The 22,123-nt window shown below is 34.2% G+C and overlaps 1 protein-coding gene across 1 annotated transcript; it reads right to left on the bottom strand.

The window, feature by feature from the left end:
- Positions 1-5: 5 nt before the first annotated feature.
- On the bottom strand, positions 6-21,773 carry LOC134237661 (protein madd-4-like; the record flags this gene model as incomplete). Its single annotated transcript, XM_062719798.1, has 15 exons — positions 21,424-21,773; positions 21,113-21,302; positions 19,532-19,690; positions 11,729-11,962; positions 11,286-11,436; positions 8,453-8,582; positions 5,037-5,238; positions 4,658-4,793; positions 4,338-4,367; positions 3,917-4,007; positions 3,244-3,374; positions 3,026-3,130; positions 1,039-1,168; positions 667-877; positions 6-521 (listed from the first exon to the last, which is right to left on the bottom strand). Coding segments are annotated over exons 2-15 (2,274 nt in total), but the record flags the coding sequence as incomplete, so codon positions are not given.
- Positions 21,774-22,123: the final 350 nt, after the last annotated feature.

Raw genomic sequence — 22,123 nt, 5'->3', positions numbered from 1 at the left:
TGAAGTCCAGAGAGGTATTTCTCTCTCAGCATTGTAGCTTTAATTATGTCATACACACTACTAAATGTGACACTAGAAGTCGATTGCAGGGACCCTGCCTTACAAGAGTACGTACCAGAATCTAGCTCTGGAATCGCGTTTTTGATTTTTAAGAACCTCTTTCGAGTTAACTTGATTCTTCCAGAATATGTTATAAAGGTTCCATTTTTAAGCCACTTGATATCTTGAACTTGTACTCCCCGTGTTGGACACTTAATTAGTACGGTTGTTCCTGGTAAGATAACAGCTGACATTCCAATAGTAAGTTTTACTCGTTTTAGTTTGTCAAGCTGAAAGAATTGCACATCAAGGGACCTTAGTTTTGGTTTTGGACACACACTTTCATTACATTTCTGTACATCTGTTGGCTGCGTGTTCGAATCACATAAATCCGATGTAATATTGATATAATGCCCTTTAGCATTCTTTTTGATACAGAACACATCACGTGACTGATATCCAGAACCACAAGTTACCGAACACTAAAATAACAAAAAAAGATGAGTATATAATTTAAACAAATAAAACATTAATAAATTATTAGAATTTATGACGGAAACTTCGATATTCATCCCCAAATATAAGTTGTAATTGCATAAACAACACAAGCTTCTCAGATTGTTTTACCTGTGACCAAGCACCTGCCATCCACTCTGAGTGACAGTCTATATTACTGCACTTTCTATTACGTGTTGGAATGGGCTGCTCACACATGTTATCCGGAAGGTGGATCACGTGTCTGTATCTAGCTGCAAACTCCTGGATACACTCTACGTCACGGTGCATAATTCCACCGCCACAGGTCACCGAGCACACCCCAAAATCTCCAATTTTCCATCTAAACACAATCTTTTAATTATCTTTAGCACCAACGATTTTCTAGTTGCATTTATTGAAATTTATATTAAAATTTAACAACGTACATTATTTTGTTTGTCAAAGGAAAATGATAGAAGTTTTCGGACAAAATACCATACAAAAGAAAGAAGAAAGCGCTACCTTTGTGGACAGTTAATATCATTGCAAACCCTCCTTTCAATGGGAACAAATTTTGCATTACTGCAATATTTATCGTTAACAGTGGAGCCGTTACGTATATTAACACATCGGACTATTGTTTGTTGCACACCTGGAACATCAAGGTTAGTAAAGAATTATTCTATACTAAATCCTAAACAAAGAAAAAGGGAAAAAATAACTGATCTTACCACTTACATATGTTTATTTCAACTACGAGTCAGTATGTAGAGTTTCGTAAGGATACGTCACATAATTTATTTTTTTTTAGGTAAAACACCTTAACAACGACTGTTTGCCTATAAATGTACTCTTACCTAACTAGCGACGAAGACACAACAATAATTTTAAAAATACACATAACTTTACATATAATTCTAAGCATATTATATAACTTTTTTCAAAATTAGAGCAAAAAATGCTGAAATGCGCAGGTAGTGCATTGACTATTTAATGTAATAATCCTTTGCCAATTATCTTAATTGTTGTTAAAAATAAGTTTTAGAAAATACAGTTCTGTTAAATGGGATGTCATATTTTCGACCATTGAAATATTCCCATTGAAGGTAGACGTTTACTCGGTACGAAGGACCATTGAGGAGGCTTTATCGTGCCAGCGCCCGGATTTTAATGTCAACCGAAAATCGCAACTTTTACTTCATAGTGCCGAGCTCGAGCGATTGGCGAAGGAAGTTGGCTTGCTGCCTATTGTTTATCGACTTAGGTCGGTAGTTGTCGAGGTTCGAACCTACGACCTTCCAATCACAGAGCGAGCGCTCTACCAACTTAAACAATATCTTCACGACGTTCGATCTTGATATTTTAAGTCTTAAACTTTTTTTGCCGAGTATATTTTTAGTTTCTACATATATAGCTTATAATTAAAATTCAAATCAAAAAATGGGGGTCAATACGCTTCTTTTGGCGCTACAGAACATTTAATATGACCTTTTTGCACTGAAATTTGTGTCTTAATTACAAATTATATGTTTGACGTTTTCCCTCCAATATTTTTATCCAATTAAAGCATGAAACAAAATCAACTCTAAGTTTGTTTAAAAAAAGACACTTAAAAATTGCGACTAAGAAAAAGTTTTAAATTGCTTCGCATAATCAATTATTTGACCTTTCTGCACTAATAAAAAGTGATTTTTCTGGCATTGAAATTTAATAAGCAAGAAAATTATTTTAAAGTCTTAAACTTTTTCTGATTTTAAGCAAATAGGCCAAATTTATCTTGAATATTTAGAAAAGAGCATCAAAAGCGGGGGTATATGATGTAAATTTTCAGATATTACTAAAAAAGTGTCAATTTTACGTTAAAATTGGCTCAGAATATATTTACTATATTTGTCTATTTGTCACACTTTGTTGATAGAATTCATAAGAAATAATTTAATGGATATTTCAGAACTAGCATAACACATTTAACTGCAAAAAACAGCTTTTTGTGCAACCAGGAAGGAAAAATAGGAATCCAAAATTAACAGTACTGTTATAGTTCAAAATGGAAAAACTGATAATTTTCGTCTAAAAAACCTTCCGCCACAAAATATAGTCCCTATCTTAATTCTATTTGAATGGCATTTAATCTCTGTTTTTTCATTGAATGTAGTTAAATTTGCATTGTAGAATTCAGATTTAATGTTAGAACTTAAAAATGATGCAGAATGTCCTTAAGAACCATCTGGCCAGAAAAGACGAATCTTATATAAAAGCCCCCTTGAAGTAGAGTATATTCAAGTGTTCAAATCATTAACTCAGGGATAGGGTAGGGTCACAATGGGCGACAAAGTTTTACGTAGAAATACATATATATTTTTAAAAATTCTTCATCTCAAGAACAGCAAAGCCGTAAATACAATTGTTGCTTCATCACTAGCTACCGTTGTATAAAAAGAATATTTTAAGGCAAATATTTACGTGCCAGTGATGCATCCTTTTCTGTTGTATTGATCCTAACACTTACCCCCGAGACAACTGCGGCTACATGGCGTCATACCAACACTGCGGTACTCGAACTGCTGTACACAATCCTTTATTACACAAGGAGAAGATACCAGAGGCTTCAATCCTTAAAAACATTTTTTTTTAATTTAATATTATATATAACCTGGATAGGGCAAAATGAAAATAAAGTCGTAAGAATCTTTTGAAATTCTGAACAAACAACACATGCGTATTCACCAGGACATTCCTCGTCTGGAAGTTCTGATATTTCGCCAGTGTTCGGAACATAAACTTGACATTTTACGTAACGCCATTTCCGGCCCCTTCCACACGTGACGCTGCAGGGCTGCCATTCTCTCGTTACATATCTAGTTGGAATTAAAAGATATAAACTTTCCAATATTTTGTTAAAGTTGCTTTTTCGTTCTATAAATACATGTATGTTTCCAATATATCAACCTGCTTTCGGTACTCTATTTAAGTTCAAAGCCATAAAATATATTCACATTAATCATTTTATGTCAAAGAACAGGTATTTCAACTCTGTTGGTATATTTATATCTAAAATCTTAATAGAGTTATTGCAACACGAAATTGAAATCTTGTCCATTTTCTTTTATAAAATCTGTATTATGCTCCATATACCTTTAGAAATTAATTCTCCATTATTTGTAATTGAATACAAATGACCTTGTACATTTACTTAGCCCACCCCAAACGATTTAAAATAGTATTAGGAATTATTAGCAGCGTAATATTACAGCACTATTGTGCTTTTAAACACAGAATGTATTTGCCTGTAGTATTCTATTTCACGTTATTGAGTTCCGCCTATATTTACATTATGTTCGTAATTTCTTTACTCGCCGAGGTGCATTTACAAATGTATTGTATTCTCTCTCACACAAACCTTGGGCGTGGCTCCTTGTCTGTGATATTGAGGGGTGGTATTCGTTTTATCGACCTACTGTCCGATTCCCCAATCGTCACCTCTTGTATATCTAGATTTTATAGACATTTATTCCACATTAATTTCATTTATGTATACCACTATGGCGAATTTTCTGCTAATAAATATTCATTATTCCTCTTAATTTAACTTTCATTTCCTTGTCTTCACTCAAATTCAATAAGATACATTTATTAATTGTCTGATTTTTAAAAATCCTTTAATTATAAAATTTGCATTAAGGAGTCGCTTTAATCCTTATATATGAAGATGTTGAGCGCAGTTTGAAATGTTTGCAACTGACATTTGAAATTATGTAAAACTTGATATGTTAGATGTACGCAAAAATGCATTATCATGCTGCTTTATCTTAATGTCATACCTTTAAGCATGTAATCTGCATAGCTGGAATCTTTAAAAGAACAAGCAATAAAAACTCTAATGTAAAGCAGGCTACGTATAAAGTATTAGCGAACTAGTACATGTACCATGGATATATCACATAACATGAGCTAGTAAATACACTATAAAAGTATTGTTCCACAGAAACTTTATATTGTTCTGAATTTTTAAAGATTTAATTACAGTAGCTGTAAGCTGGACATTCTTTATTCTAGCAATGTATTTACCCAATGTTTAATGATAACCATACATCTAGCATGTCGTGCAAACTTTTAATTTTATTTTAGATACGATACATACCTCTTTGAACTATACATTGCGTAGTATTACAAGCCCGAACTGTTAAAGGTTTTGTTTTTAGATCACAAAATTCTCTCCCAAAGTGTTGGCAGACGACACCTCTACGTTGAACACCGTCACCACACGATACAGAACACTAAAAATCATAATCAATAAATGGAAATACATTTTTGGAACTAAAATCCTAATTAATAGCATTTTTGATGGAAAAAAAAAAACAGGATAAAGAGCATGTTGCAAAAACGAATATTCTTGTCAAGTATAATATAAAGGTTATGCCTGATTCTGAAGTTTTTTAACTACAAAAACGGTGTGTGATTAGTTTTGGAATTTTATATCAATTTTTGTATAGATTTTAATCAATCTATTAATTGCTTACTGGTGACCAATGGCCAACATGCCACAAAGGACAGAACTTCCGGTCACATGGTCTTCTGGCCTCGGTTGTTAGAGTTTTGCAGAGTGTTTCCTTCACGTAGATTTGGGTAGAATTCGTATAAAACTTGACGCATCGTCTGGACCTCCGAGTGAACTTAACAGAACACGAACATTTACTCCAAGGTCCATATACCCAGTCGTACCTGAAACTGATCAGATTTTATAAAAAATACTGTGTAAAATTTTTGATTTTTTTTTGAAAGTTGATTAAGGGTTTCATTGCCATTTAAAGATATGATTTATGAATTTATTTTGATTGCAATTTTTCTCCTTTATTTATTGTGTTTTTGAAGTTGAAGTTATAGCTTTAATATTAACGAGTATAATATCTGATTTAACTTTGAATTGTCTACTTGTAAGTTGTAAAATACTTTAAAAAAATGTTTACTTTGTTAAAACGTTAAGTAGTTTGAAAATCTTATAATTTTAATAGCATTTCTTAATATTTGATTTTATGATGTACTCTGTTATTGTAGGTTGATACCCTCAATTTTTGTATAATAAAAGTTGAAAACATTAATCCGTCTTGTGGTTCTTTTTACTTTTCTGAATTACTTCCATCGAACTTTTTATGAAGAATTTCTACAAGGAGGTATCATGAGTAAATTTTAACTTTATACAACTGTGCTAAGCTTTCAAGCGTGATGGTTATCTCACCTCTCTCTCTACATTTCCACACTTGATACAGTATATGTGTGAGTACAGATTTGTAGTCCTCTGATTTGTCTTCTTATTTCCCTACTTACAAGTCTGAGTTATCCTCTTTCCAAAGTCGTACTTGACAGGTCTGGAAGTCCGATGGTGCTCTTCCCACCTCTCCAGATTCTAAACTTATCAGGTCTGACTGTACATTTGTTGTTCTCTTACCTTTTTATTATAACTTCAGTGTACCTTTGCAGTCCTTTTACTTCTCTTCACATTCTTGTACTTGACAGGTTTATGCTCCTCTATATCACCATGTTTGAGTGGTTTTTGTGCTCCTTTTTACTCTTCTTTAGTGTAAGTTTGTACTCTTCTTTAGTGTACATTTGTACTCTTCTATAGTGTAAGTTTGTACTCTTCTTTAGTGTACGTTTGTACTCTTCTTTAGTGTACGTTTGTACTCTTCTTTAGTGTAAGTTTGTACTCTTCTTTAGTGTAAGTTTGTACTCTTCTTTAGTGTAAGTTTGTACTCCTCTTTAGTGTACGTTTGTACTCCTCTTAAGTGTACGTTTGTACTCCTCTTTAGTGTACGTTTGTACTCTTCTTTAGTGTACGTTTGTACTCTTCTTTAGTGTAAGTTTGTACTCTTCTTTAGTGTAAGTTTGTACTCTTCTTTAGTGTAAGTTTGTACTCCTCTTTAGTGTACGTTTGTACTCCTCTTTAGTGTAAGTTTGTACTCTTCTTTAGTGTAAGTTTGTACTCTTCTTTAGTGTAAGTTTGTACTCTTCTTTAGTGTAAGTTTGTACTCCTCTTTAGTGTACGTTTGTACTCCTCTTAAGTGTACGTTTGTACTCCTCTTTAGTGAACGTTTGTACTCTTCTTTAGTGTACGTTTGTACTCCTCTTTAGTGTAAGTTTGTAATCTTCTTTAGTGTAAGTTTGTACTCCTCTTTAGTGTACGTTTGTACTCCTCTTTAGTGCAAGTTTGTACTCTTCTTTAGTGTACGTTTGTACTCCTCTTTAGTGTACGTTTGTACTCTTCTTTAGTGCAAGTTTATACTCCTCTTTAGTGTACGTTTGTACTCCTCTTTAGTGTACGTTTGTACTTCTCTTTAGTGTAAGTTTGTACTCCTCTTTAGTGTACGTTTGTACTCCTCTTTAGTGTACGTTTGTACTCTTCTTTAGTGTACGTTTGTACTCCTGTTTAGTGTACGTTTGTACTCCTCTTTAGTGAACGTTTGTACTCTTCTTTAGTGTAAGTTTGTACTCCTCTTTAGTGTAAGTTTGTACTCCTTTTTAGTGTACGTTTGTACTCCTCTTTAGTGTACGTTTGTACTCCTCTTTAGCGTAAGTTTGTACTCCTCTTTAGTGTAAGTTTGTACTCTTCTTTAGTGTAAGTTTGTACTCCTTTTTAGTGTACGTTTGTACTCCTCTTTAGTGTATGTTTGTACTCCTCTTTAGCGTAAGTTTGTACTCCTCTTTAGTGTACGTTTGTACTCTTCTTTAGTGTAAGTTTGTACTCCTCTTTAGTTTAAGTTTCGACTCCTCTTTCGGGTACGTTCTGGCTCCTCTTATCTCTTGTTATTCCCAAAATTATAAGTTTAGCGTATGTTTGTGGTCTCCTTACTTGTCTGAGTTGTCTCTTTACATTCTCATACTTAATGATAAAAAGGCTGACTGAGGTCCTCTTACTCTGTTTATGAACCTGTAATTCACAGGTTTGAGAGCACAAGCTGTATATAAGTTGTCCTTTGTCACACTGTTCCCATTCTTTGCTTTTTAAAAGTTTAATTTTGTGCTCCTCTTCTATCCACATTGCTAATTACAAGTCTGAGTGATTGTTTGTGGTCCACTTCCTTCTGTCCACATTTTGGTACTTCATAGGTTTGAGCTCTTACCTCACTCCACATGCTTGTACTTAACAGGTCCTCTTACTTTTCTCCACACTCCTCTACTTGACAGGTCTAAGTGTATGTTTGTGGTCCTCTTACCCGTACTTGACAGGTCTGAGTGTATATTTGTTGCCCTCTTACCTGTACTTGACAGGTCTGAGTGAATATTTACATGGTCCTCTTACTTTTCTCCATTTTCGTTTACTTGACAGGTCTGAGTGTATATTTATGGTCCTCTTTCCCATACTTGATAAGTCTGAGTGTATATTTGTGGTCCTCTTACCTTTGTAATGAGAGAGGAGAAAAATGCAGAGGACCAGACCGGGATTTGAACCCGGGCCCCCTGAAACTCTGGTCAGGTGGTCTACCAACTGAGCTCTCTGGCCACCGGTGATCGAACCCGGCTGACTGCCACATTCCACCCTCATTAAAGGTCTTTGGCCCTCTAAAGAACCCTACCCAGGCTCATCCCTGGCAGGCCTCTCGCCTGTCAGTTCCAGATCCTAGTCACAGCACCAAATGTATTGTAACGGGAGAGGAGAAAAATGCAGTGGACCAGACCGGGAATCGAACCCGGGCCCCCTGAAACTCCGGTCAGGTGCTCTACCAACTGAGCTATCTTGCCATCGGCGATCGAACCCGCCTGACCTCCACACCTTTCTCCACACTCCTGTACTTGACAGGTCTGAGTGTATATTTGTGATCCTCTTACTTTTCTCCATTGTCCTTTACTTGACAGGTCTGAGTGTATATTTGTGGTCTTCTTACCTTTCTTCACATTCCCCTACTTGACAGGTTTGAGTGTATATTTGTGGTCCTCTTACCTTTCTCCACATTCCCGTCTTTGACAGGCCTTAATTTTCCCTTTTGGTCTTTTATCTCCCTGACATCTTTTATTGCTGACTCGTTTTCCTGTTACTCGATTTTTACAAACCACCTTTGTTCTTCTATGTCCTTGATGTAAAAAAGAACTCAAGGAAAAACTAAATTCTGCTATGGAGGTAATTGCTTAAAGATATAGTGAGGAATCACACTGATGTTATATTACTTAAAATACTGGCAGCTTTGCAGAAGGAAAAATTTTCTAAGAATTTTACATAAACACAATCTACTTAAAAGGATAGTTCTCAAAGGAGAAAAATGTCGTTAAATTGCATGAGAAAATAAAACAAGTATATACTGACAAAACGTCAGAGATACTCAAGCTGTAGAAAGTCAACTAAAAAGTGTCATTAATATCCTATATTATTATGCTTCCTGTCAGTTTGTCTCTAGATAACCCATACCCTACTATTCTCGCATAGTGGTCTAAGGATTTATATAGCGTAAGCATACTATGCCGAAATAGTGCACGGCTTTATCTTCTGAATAAAATGCATCAATGCACACACCGGGAATCGAACTGACGACCATGAGGTTGACAGTCCGATGCCTTATCGATTACGCCACAGAGACGATCACTGATTAGGAGAATTTTATTACCGTCTTCCTTGGAAGACGGTATAGTATAGTTGAAGTTTTTTACAGTCTTCGGACTATGCACTTCCTCTCTTTTGTGATTGGTAGAAATTGCATGATGAGAAAATTTTCAATTATTTCATTGGTTAAAATGCTGTTCAAGACAAGGGAGATAACTTTCTGATGATCTATTTTTCGTACGACTTAACAATTTTGCAAGATTTCCAATCTTAAAAAAATGACAAAACGAACAACAAAATCAGCAGTAATTATTTCTTAATAACATGATATTTTTTATAGCAATAAATAAAAAGGTCTCTTTAATTTCATTTTAAATAAAATTTGATAGTTATTGCTTGCAGGCTTTACAATTTGTTATTATTCATTTCCCCTTTCTTGTTTGAAGCAGCCGAGGTTTGCCGAAAGCTCTCGGCCAGTCAAAGTTTACTGAGATGACCGAGCGACAACCATGGTAGGGCTAATGCCCGTAAAAAGCTAATTTAGAAACACGAAATTCAAAAAGAATTATATGGCGTGTTAAGTATAGATCTGTTTACTGTTTAAAATTGTTGCTAAAGACGGTAAGCTTTTTTGAAAAGCTCTACTTGTTAAATATATAAACTTAATTTATACAATCATGGGGTCATTAAAACGCTTTTTTATAGAGCGCTTGATTGAAGGATGTAAAAGAAAATTATCAATGAGAATCCACGTCTGTAAACAAATCAGTCTTACTAACAAAACAGAAAATAAAGATGAGTATCTCTGGGACAGAAAATTCTGACTTATTTAGAGAAAATACTAGTAACCAAAATAAATAAGCATGCAACTAATTTTAGCATGAAGATTTTGAATGAGTTTTTGCAAGTGCGCTGTGTTACCACCATTATTTTCAAGAAAAAATCAAATGGATTGCCGCATAAATAATAACAACAGTCAGCATAATAATAACAATAGTGTTGCATTATGCATGTACTATGACTAAATAGTAGGCAGGGTTTGACACATAGTGCACTCGCCTCCGGCTCGTGCACCATGTGTCAAACCCTGCCTACTATTTAGGCATAGTACATGCATAATGCAACACTATTATATAAATGGTATACGATGAGGGCTATCGAGTTCAATCTTCTGTTGAATAAAATATACATGTGTACATGAAACAAAATTCATATATTGAATTTAATTAGAATAAATATAATCAATTGTACTACTTTTTAAGATGAATTTTTGCTTAATCAAGTACACAATTTAATACATATCAGTCCAAATAGCTTGTTACAAGCCTACAGGTAGAGTAGAATCGTTTTTCATAGTGGATTGGGGGGGGGGGCTCCCGAGTCCGTGCTCCCAAAAATCCACGTGACTACGGGTTCATCTCAGGGGCGTAGCAACAGGGGGGGGGGCAGCCTCCCCCCTCCCCCACTTTTTTCCGCAACCTTACTTATAGTATAGGAAATGTTAATTGAAAGTCTAGTTGTCCCCCCCCCCACTATTAGTGATGTACGAAAAATGTAGTGTGAAAATTGGTACTAATAGTAATTGACAATGAGAAAAGCTGCATCTGGCTGTGCGGCATGTCTAACACATATTCCGGACAAATCCAAAAGAAGTTATATATATAGGTTCCGTTACCAAAGCTGAAGATAATTAGTACGATTTTTTGAAATTAAAAAAAATGAATGTTGTGCAATTATTTTACTGTCACTCAAAGTGTACATGTACGTCATTCTCAGGCCCGTGACAAGCAATTTCAATATGGGGGGTACAACCATACATTTTCTTGCCATGCATGGTAGAATTTGTTAAAGATTGGGTAACCTGCGTCACCTTTCAGAGTAAACAGTGGACTCGTCCAAAGATGCTTTGTCGGCGTCTGTAAAAGTTACCTGAGATTCCTACGCAAAGGAAAGCGCGAAATCTCAGTATAGAAACTGTTGCGACTGCGGAGCTTCACTCAATGTTCATTCGCCATAGACAAGAATCCGCTATTTAACGCTTAATATCTTTGAGTATACAGACTTTTTTGAGATAAGCTTCATTTTTGTCTCTAGAAATATTTTAATCTACAAAAATAATAGCTTTTCGTGTTTTTTAACTGAGTAAATCGATGACCTAGCATCGTTTTAGATAACTCAAGCCCCTCTAGGGCTTGAGTAAACAAGCCCCTCTAGGGCTTGAGTAAAAAAAGCATGTTACCTACACCACAAGTCGATGAACATTCACCGAATCCAGATTGTGTCCACTGAAATTTGGCATGCTTCTGGGTGATACATGAATTGTTTCCCCCACAGATACCACATTTATCCACCTCTGTTTTTGACCCAAGTACATTATCACATCCTACGTGCTAAAAATGTTATATTACATATTATTTTAAAAGATCTATGTTAGATATTCTAAATAAAAAGATAATACGCCATGCAAGCCAACCTCAACAATGTAGGACCATATTCATTTATAAAGCAAAATATCGTAATATCTTTTATTGTAAATTTATACAATACTCTAAGTTAATCGTAAAATATCATCTATAAAGAAGAACGTTTTTTTTTTCAAAAGTTGCAAAAATTGTACTAGTATCATAAATAGAAAATTGAGGTGAATATTGGAATACTAACAGTATCTCTATCTGTACTTACCCAGCATTTGCCATCAATGCACATATCTTTGGAACCATTTCGGCATCTAGTTCCATCCAGTGCTTTGTTGGCGAACCTGTGGGTTATATCAGGACCCACTGCTTGGCAGTATAGGGCACACGGACTGGTGGAGTCATGGTAGGGGATCCACTTCAGATACCTCCCGGAGTACGGCTTGTTATTAAAGGACGAGCACTGAACAGCTCGGAAATCAGGGTCATCCAATGTACACTCCTAATTAATAAAGGTCATTGTCATCCAATGTACACTCCTAATTAATAAAGATCATTGTCATCCATATTACACTCTTAATTACAGATCAAGTTATTCTTTGCAACAACATTTGCTAATTATCTTTAAAACTAGAGACCCTTGGTTAATGGTTATGAGGTACAACGATCATCTGAATCATAATCCGACTTAACTCAATATGAGTTAAGTCCCGTTATGGAGACAAATAGAGATAAATAGTTCAGGCGAGATAACTCTCACTCAAATGCACTGACTTCATTTAGTCACATCCAGTACGCATGTGCATTTGCTCTTCCTTTCCATCTTCCGTCAGCCATTGAAGCTCAGCATCGAGTTTAGTCTCAACAATATTCATCTTCATCTTGTGTTCCTTTGACCATCCAACGACGGAAATATGAACATAATCAGGGCAAATAAATCCTGGACTAAGGGTCCATCTATTTTACCCGATGTGTGAATATTATCATAGCATATCTAAAGGATCAACATCCCCAACGACGATATTAACCACGTGTGCAGCGACCACCTAGACGGACTTTTGTTTGAGAACATGACCTCAGTGTATTAATACATTGGTGAAATCAAAACAAACTTTTCGTTGTTATTAAAACCAACGTTTACAAATGGTGCCCACATACATTGGACATTACCAACAGCCACCATGCAGTGGTCACGTGCCTCTTGGATCCGCCACGACATAGATCGGTGTCACATATCATCGGGTTCGGACTGCAAAATATTCCATCCATCATGGATTCCGTGTAAACAAACGTGTCGGTAAAATTGTTTTAATTTTTAAGTGCAGCAAGGAACTTGGCTGTGAATGAACCTTTAGAAAGACATTTTCTGCGAATTCAACCATAGTGGCATTTAACCCTTTGTTAATTTAATTGTTAATATTTACTTGCCATTTAATTGAATTATTTGCGCATCAATCAGCTCATCTCTTGACAGTCTTGTTGTAACACTCGTGCTTGTCTTGATATATGCCATTTATTCAATGTTTATTCATTTATTTTTGCATTGAAATCACATCGATCATCACCACCATTGTTTGTGCCTCCATGTTGTACACTGGTCGAGAAATATTTTTGAAGAAAGAGTCACAGTTCTGACAGGGAGTATGAGCGTTGAGGGTAAGGTATGACTGATTGAGAAGGGAACCATCTACAGGTCACGTTCATATACCATAGATTTGGTAAGATTGTGTTTAGCAAGTTGGTGTATATTGTGATGTCTATTTGTGTTGTAAATAGAATTTCATTTGGAAACTTGGAATTGTAATGTTTATAGTGAAAAGTAAAGTATTTTATGATGATGAATTTGCATAAAATAATGCATGAAATGTTATTTTACGATCCTTAAAAGTTACGATGAAAATGAAATGATTTCCTTGAGCAAAATATTCAGTGTCCAGAGTTTGTAAGTGCATGCTCCTTGGGTGTTCAAAGACGTCTTACTTTGGGAAAAATTGTCATCTATAAACTCCATTGGATTGTCAGTCAGTAGGTAACAAAAATAAATTAATAACTAAATAGATAAAATAAGAAATGAATAAAATCTAATCAATGAATCAATAATAATAAATAAATAGTGTGGGAAACTACAACATTTCAACAAACTTGTCAGGAAATAGGAATTCCAATTAACGCTGATTAAGATTGAAAGCCCAACCACTTATTTAAAATAAATAAATTCCAGGAATTCTAAGATTATTAGAAACTACCTAAACATTTCAACAAAATAGTCAGGAAATAAAAAATTCCAATTAAATCAGTTTAAAATTGTAGGCCTAACATCGTATTATAATAACATAAAATAGATAAACAAATAAATAAGTTTCAAGAATTCCTTAGTGTGTTAGAAACTACATGTACCTAAACACTAACAAACTTGTCAGGAAATAGAAATTTCAATTAATCCAGTTTTCAATCCCTTGTTTTAGATTACCGATTATTGATACACATACGAATGGAAACAAATAGGGAGGATTTAGATGTATGGGATTGACACACGTGCTGTAATGGGATAAAGGGATCGTATGGCATTGTTTACAAATCTTCTCTATTTTGTCATTGTTCAGATGTCACAATACATTTAAATATTTTTTCTAAATAGTAAATAACAACTGCAGATAGACAACAATAATCATATATTATAATACATTTAACCAAGACAGGAACAATAAATAAATTCAAGTAAGCCACATATTGCATTTAACATAAAATAGATAAAACGAATAAATAAGTTTCAAGGAATATTTTTTAGTATGTTAGAAACTACATGTACCTAAACGCTAACAAACTTGTCAGGAAATAGAAATTTCAATTAATTCACGTTAAAATTAAGGCCCAACCACTAATTTAACATTTCTTGTTCTAGTTCAAAAGTTCCACAATCCAAGTGGAAGTTCAAGTTCTTCATTCAAACCGTATAAATGGTACATGACGTTCAACAATATATGTACAATATATACAAAAAATAATATACAAAATACATGTGAAATGGCGGAATAAATTTTCGTATGAGTAACAAACATATGGTTATGCCAAAACATATTCATCCCAGAGCACATTTCTAAAAAGTTAAAATTTGTTTAGCTGATTATTGTCAATTTCAATAAGCCCACCTTTTAAATGCAGTATTGTTCAATGCCATGGCATTTGTCATTCAATTTTCATTAAACAGTAAAGTTTTATCAGAAAGTGTGGCATGTAGCTGAAGATTTCACAATGCAGCTTTAGCCCATAATTTAAAAAATTATGTTTAAATATGATAATAAATAAATAGGCAATTATATATAAATAAATAAATAATTAAAAAAAAAAAAAAAAAAAAAAAAAAAAAAGCATAATTATACACGAATATATATCTTCCACATTTTGTTAAACCAAGAAACATCTCCATTATTTAAAATACTTCACAGCTACTTGTCATTTCGACCCAACATTCCACGTTCTTCTCGTCATTCCATTACTTTAATACCACAGAAATTTATTTCATTTCTTGGCTTTGACTCTGAAACATTTAAGGGTAATACTCTTAGAACTGGGGGGTGCTACACACTTGAATTTATCAGGCTGCTCTGAAGATTATATAAAGATTAAAGGGAGATGGAAGCCCATGCATTTCTGACTTTCATTCAATTTTAGTCATACTTGACAGTCACACTTGACAACACCTTTTTACTGTTTTTAAATTTATTATAAGTTTGCAGGCACTTCTGTATGGGTTATTGCATCATCTTTACTAGTATTATGCAAAAAATCACACATTCATCAATTTAGATAATGCGAATCGGACTTAAAACAATACAACATCCATATCAGATGATTTGGTCAACAAGGAATGACCTGGAAAAAGGTCCCACCATTCAGATATTCGAACTCTAGTGTCATAACACAACAACCCACATGTCATAATGATACATTGTGGGTAATAGTATTGGTTCCATGTCCCTTTGCCATCTACAAAAGTTTATGAAATTGACTGTCTTGTTTTCAATTATATTTAATACCAAGGTTAAAATTTATTGGGTCAGAAATGCTGCCAAGAGATTATTTCAGGCCCATGTTGTCACACAAGGTTTGCATTAGGATATATAGCTCATTATAATGGTTGATCGCAACAAGGGTTTGGGGTGTAGTCACTACCCCAATATTCAACAGGGCTCGTCAATCCAGAGGGTGATCACCTTTCCCATATAGCACATTCTACAATTATTCTCTATACCATTCAGTGTGACATAATCAAAATAATTTGTCAAAATTTGCAGTGCTACCTACCATTTCCATTTAGTTATTGAACATTACTGTATATTATTGATCTTTGCAACTATTGAACTATTGAACAGTTATTGATCATTATATAATTGATCTTTGCAACTATTGATCTATTGAAAAGTTATTGATCATTACATATTTACATATATTATTGATCAGCGTATAAAATTTCCCTAGTTCTACAGTATACTGCATATATATCAAGCAGTAATTAATTTTACATAATTGTAATAAGTAGCAGTTTTGTCATGGTGTGGGCAAAATTTGCCGCATGTGGCGGATGTCTTCACATGCTGCGCTTTATTAGCTCCCATGTGAAGACATATGGCCGAATTTTGCTAGAAGCTCGCTGCTGATCCTGTTATCTTCCAGGGCCAGTGGCCAATAATTGAGCTTCCGTCATTGTGCCATTGCTATTGATTCTACGTCATATACTATTGATAAAGTCGACGTAGACCATTGTCTTTGTAATACATTGCTACCTGCTCATTGCAATTCATTTATCATTGAATATCATTGTATATCATTGAATATCATTGCATATTATTGCATATCAATGCATATCATTGAATATCATTGTACCCATTGTAAATACATGTACACACTTTGCGTACATCATTGATCGAATATCATTGTTTATCATTGAATATCATTGTACCCATTGTGTATTAATTATTCAATATACACTTTGTGTACATCATTGAATTGATACTTTATGTACATCATTGTAGAGATACCTTGTGTACATCATTGTATTCATTGTATTGATGATTGATTTGACTATTGATTATATTGATGATTGATTTTGACTATTGATTGAATTGATGATTGATTTGACTATTAATCAATAAAGCCATGACAAAAACTGCCAACCATTCTTAATCTATTTTGTCGACATAATCCGACTTAACTCAATATGAGTTAAGTCCCGTTATGGAGACAAATAGAGATAAATAGTTCAGGCGAGATAACTCTCACTCAAATGCACTGACTTCATTTAGTCACATCCAGTACGCATGTGCATTTGCTCTTCCTTTCCATCTTCCGTCAGCCATTGAAGCTCAGCATCCCACCCACCTCTCCCAATTTACATGATTTTGATGAATTGTTCTCTTGTGTCAACAAAATGTTGCTGCTGTCTTTGATTTCCTTTTTCAGTTAACATCCATTCTCTTGGTTACCAGCAGAAGAATCCATTACATCCATTCCTTTGGCAACCAGCAGAAGAATCCATTACATCCGTTCCCTTGTCCTCAAGCAGAAGAATCCATTTCCGCTGTCCTTGGCTACCAGCGATAGGACCCGTAACCTCAGTTCCCTTGGATACCAAAAGGACCTATAAGCGTCATGGCTTTATTACGACTCATTGAAATGCAAAGTATATGTTCTTCGTACAGACTGTTTTTTAATGCTGAATCGAATTTTGCTAGAAGCTCGCTGCTGATCCTGTTATCTTCCAGGGCCAGTGGCCAATAATTGAGCTTCCGTCATTGTGCCATTGCTATTGATTCTACGTCATATACTATTGATAAAGTCGACGTAGACCATTTTCTTTGTAATACATTGCTACCTGCTCATTGCAATTCATTTATCATTGAATATCATTGTATGTCATTGAATACCATTGCATATTATTGCATATCAATGCATATCATTGAATATCATTGTACCCATTGTAAATACATGTACACACTTTGCGTACATCATTGATCGAATATCATTGTTTATCATTGAATATCATTGTACCCATTGTGTATTAATTATTCAATATACACTTTGTGTACATCATTGAATTGATACTTTATGTACATCATTGTAGAGATACCTTGTGTACATCATTGTATTCATTGTATTGATGATTGATTTGACTATTGATTATATTGATGATTGATTTTGACTATTGATTGAATTGATGATTGATTTGACTATTAATCAATAAAGCCATGACAAAAACTGCCAACCATTCTTAATCTATTTTGTCGACATAATGCCCCTGCTGTTCCCCATCAGCTGATTAAAATCGTTCGAATTTTAAATTATTTTGACTATATATCGAGGACGAAAGGCTAGCTCTAAGAGAACTATGATTTTAATAAAAGTTGAATCCACACAGCATTGGGATTCATCAATATTATTTAGTATATAAACTATCTGACTATGCTGCCAGTCTGCCGCATCAATTTGGTTAATAACGGTTTTATTCTTCATAAGAGAAAGAATTTTAATGATTTTTTTCTTACTAGTATATAGACTTTGATCTGCTATTGTGGCCCAATCCAGGTGCAATAATTTGAACTAACAAAGGCTGCTGTCATGGTAATGTTGCCATGGTATCCATGACACATAGCAACCAAGTTTTGCCTGGATTGAAATTGAAAAATCACAGCAAGTTTTTAAGAAAATTTATGAATACGTGTGTCACCAACAGTGCACAAGTGTAATTGTACGGATTGTTTCTGAAGGGAAAAAACTTGTAAATGTACGACCTAAACAGTTCTTTAAATTTTAAACAGGTGACTTCGCAGATCTACAGCCATGGACTATCGGGGTGGCGATGTACATTACCAGACCAACAATCTTAATTGCTTGTAATGTCAAATTTTCATTTTCTCTTCCTCATGGGTGTGAGAAAGATTTAACAAAAAATATCATGTAACAAATGATAGAATAGCTCCCCCAGTATGTGGCTAATTGAAACCTGACGCGCCAGACCTCAGTGTAGTGGTCATTTATGGGGATAAATCGCTATTTAGTGCTCACCCTGTTTGTCCATCCTCTATTATTAAACAGATATTAATGAAGATGGGCGGATATGTATGAAACATAAATAACAATCCAATTCTTAACGATGAAGGATACCTTACAACCCATTTCTCTTCCCTGGCAGATATTTTACGCTATGATAACAATAAACAAACTTTTCTTCACTACCTAAACAGACGTTTTTTATGTATATGCTTCGTGTAACTTATCTTTTATCTCATTTTTCTCCGAAAAAAAAAAAACAAAAAAAAAACGGGGGATGCTCAGTTGTATTGCGAATGGACTAAGTGTTCATAAGTTCTTAATTTTAATCAAAGTTAAAGCTGATGTAAAAATTAAACTCCCATAAACTTCCGAACCCACGCCAACAATGGCATCTGAAGTCGATTTATACACAAAATCACTTAAGAAGAATCGAATTAACAAGTTCTTTACACTACAGATCTCTTTCTTACAAAAATTCCAATGCAGTGGGAGTTCTTACTTCTACAGAAAACATTTATTTAACAATGCTCCAATCAAAGAGTTTCTATCTCTCATCTCCTTCAACCAACCACTCGAATTCTGCCTTTTGAATACGATCTTTGTCCAAGTGTCTGTACACTAGGAATGCAGAGCAATTATTCAAGGAGCAAATTAATTGACTTTTAAAAGAAATCAAACTAATGCTCTGTTCCTGTATCCTCCAATAAGAGAGTACAGATACAATGGTTTACCATTGTTCTCACTTTATACTGTATAGATCTATACATTATATTGACGTCACTAACGCTCTTCGTAGCCGTGGATCGTTCTTACAGATCTACATGTAAGCTTTTATTATAATACTTATATTCAAAACCTTTCAAAGCAACAAATAGTTCTTTTTGTAAGCTTCCACATTATCACATCTACTATTTAACCTAGAATATATCCATTATGAAGAACAGAAATTCGGTCATATTTTTCTGTGATAAATGACTTCGGAGTCATGACATTGCATGAACGTGGTCCTCAATAAATTTACCTGAGCATTACATAATTTATACTGGACGTCTTCGGCACGACAACCGTATCCCATACTCTGGTTTTTGATACATCGTCTGCTCCGAAAGGTGGCGCCACCATTACAAGTGCGGGAACAATTGCTCCATGGTGACCAGGGACTCCAAAAGTCGCCCGTGACCTTCAGGAAAAGGGACCAAAAACGTTAATTTCAGCGGTGTATAGCCAGATAAGTTGACGTTTAGAATAAATGAGCAGATTCATTGGATATTAATCAAAACAATTATATGACATGTTTGATGCTATTCAATAACATTGTTGTTAATTATGATGCAGTTCTTTTTGTTTTTAAATATCATTATGAAGTTCAACGAAAGAATTACTAGTATTCTTGTATATATTTTTGTATGTTTGCAAGTATAAATTTATCTGAATGAATCTCCCAGGCTAAAAATCACAAATGTCAGCAAATAAAACTTTTAAAAATAGTATGGTTATCTATATTTGTGATAGTATCATAGTCAGATCTAGCATTGATTTTAATCACTGAAATATGGGGAAATTTCCTATTCATGTCTTAGAAATGTAAACTTACGATTGCTAAATTTAGCTCGTTTGCATATGTTTAAATGTTGAACATCTTGTAATATATACATAGATGAATTTAGTATGAAAACTCGACCCACGTGCAGACAATACTGACGAATTCATACCTCATTTTATTTTTGTACAATGATAATTGAAAAATGATTGGAAAAAGAGATTAGCTAGATTAATTGGGTCTGATAGACGACTATACGGGGGTCACTGGCCTATTCATTCAGTTTTAGTTATTAGCTGGTATCTGGGACCGTTCATAAGAACCATTTGTTTAAATGTTATCTCTTGTTTAGAGAAATACATGGCTTTCCTTGTGTAAACTTTCACGTCTAAAAAGAAGAAAAAATACCATCGTCTCGACGTCCATTGTCAAGCAACTAGCGAGAAATTACAGAATCCTATATAAAAAGAAAGTGACATGCCCCAATTGTTGTATATATAAATAAAAATAATAATTTAAAACACCGAAAAACATACATTTATATACATGAAGCGAAGTGGTGATCTGCAGAAAGTGCGAGACCCTGATGTAAGAAACTTAGTTTATTTTTCCTAACATTTGACATTTAATACTAGTATGCACAATTCAAGCCTTAATTTAACAAACTATGCAGTCTGAAGACTACTAGTAAAATAAGAATATTATAAGAACACAATTCAAAAGACCTAGGAATTTATACACTGAATTTCAGGTTCAAAATTTATAAAATAAAATTTTGTTAAAGTCTAATTTACATAAGTTTATATGGAATTTAACTGAATATTTGCCTTCAGGTCAAGCATAAAATACAGGATAAGAAAAGTAAATTCTCCCATTTAATACACACAAAATGTGTAAAGTCAAAATCCAATGAACACCTAACACAATATTGATAGTTAATGTTCCTGACATCGCGTAACAACTGAACATTCGCATGCTATTTCAACAAAGTAGGTTTATTAAACTTTAATCCTATTAAAAATTAATTTATAAAATGAAAAAAAAAATGAAATGTGTACTTACTGTACTCAAAAAGAACAAAATGCCAAGATAAACTGACAGAATCTTCATTCTGAGCAAGTATCCATCATTTTTAGAAACAGAAGTCCTGTTTTTTTTCCTCCGTCACATCTCGATGTGACGATTCAGTGTGGTCACCGATGCGGAACCAGTCTTTACTTATTAAATGAATTCTCCTCCAGCTTTTGGGGCCCTTTAAATTAAAAGATACGATAAACCCAGGTCTCACAAAATAGGTGATCTGCAAATGAAATGATAGTAAAAACTTGATCCACGTTAATAAACAAACCGACGTGGAATGTACTCCAACTTACGAGGAAAAATGTATCTCCTCAAATCTCCCAGAGTCACCAGGTGAAAAAGAAATTCGATACCAGCATTGAAGGTGTTTCAACTGACCAGGAGGTTCACGCCAATCTTACATTCCCAGGTTACAGCTCTAATAAATCAAACTCAGGGAAAGAAAAAAAAATACGTCTGTGTTCTTATGCAATGCACTTATTTCAAAATACTTGTAATGCTCTAAACAAAGAGAAGTGGTGCGCGATAAACAAACTGAAGTGCTGAAAACTCCGTGAGAATTTGGCTGTTTTCTTTATCTTGTTAAGTTGTAGTTAGCCAAACATATGACTCTTAATTAAAGCCAATGATGATAAAACATTGAACTCAAGGAAACTAAAAGAGACGATGTTGTACCAGTATATGTATAAATGCTAATGAACTCCATTAAAAAACTTTGCCTATAACGAAAATATTGTGCCGAGTGCACTTTAATTTTCTGAAATTGATTTTATTTCACTTGATATGTTTTCCATAAATGGGTAATTTAATTGAGAAAAAAAATTTCAGGTTTTTTTTTATGCCCCCAGTAGAAAAGTGAGCACATTGCTTAATCTGCACTGGTTGGTCAAGTGTTGCCCACTCAGTATCTTGAAAACTGAACCCTTTGTCTGGCAGATATCAAATTTGGTTCACTGGACTCCCCTGAAATATTAATGACTGCTGTTTATTTTG

Source organism: Saccostrea cucullata, unplaced genomic scaffold (assembly GCF_032062105.1).
Source record: "Saccostrea cucullata isolate Sc308-1 unplaced genomic scaffold, CSIRO_AGI_Scuc_v1 ctg3389, whole genome shotgun sequence".
Taxonomy (NCBI): Eukaryota; Metazoa; Mollusca; class Bivalvia; order Ostreida; family Ostreidae; genus Saccostrea; species Saccostrea cuccullata.
This window is presented reverse-complemented; position numbering and strand designations above follow the sequence as displayed.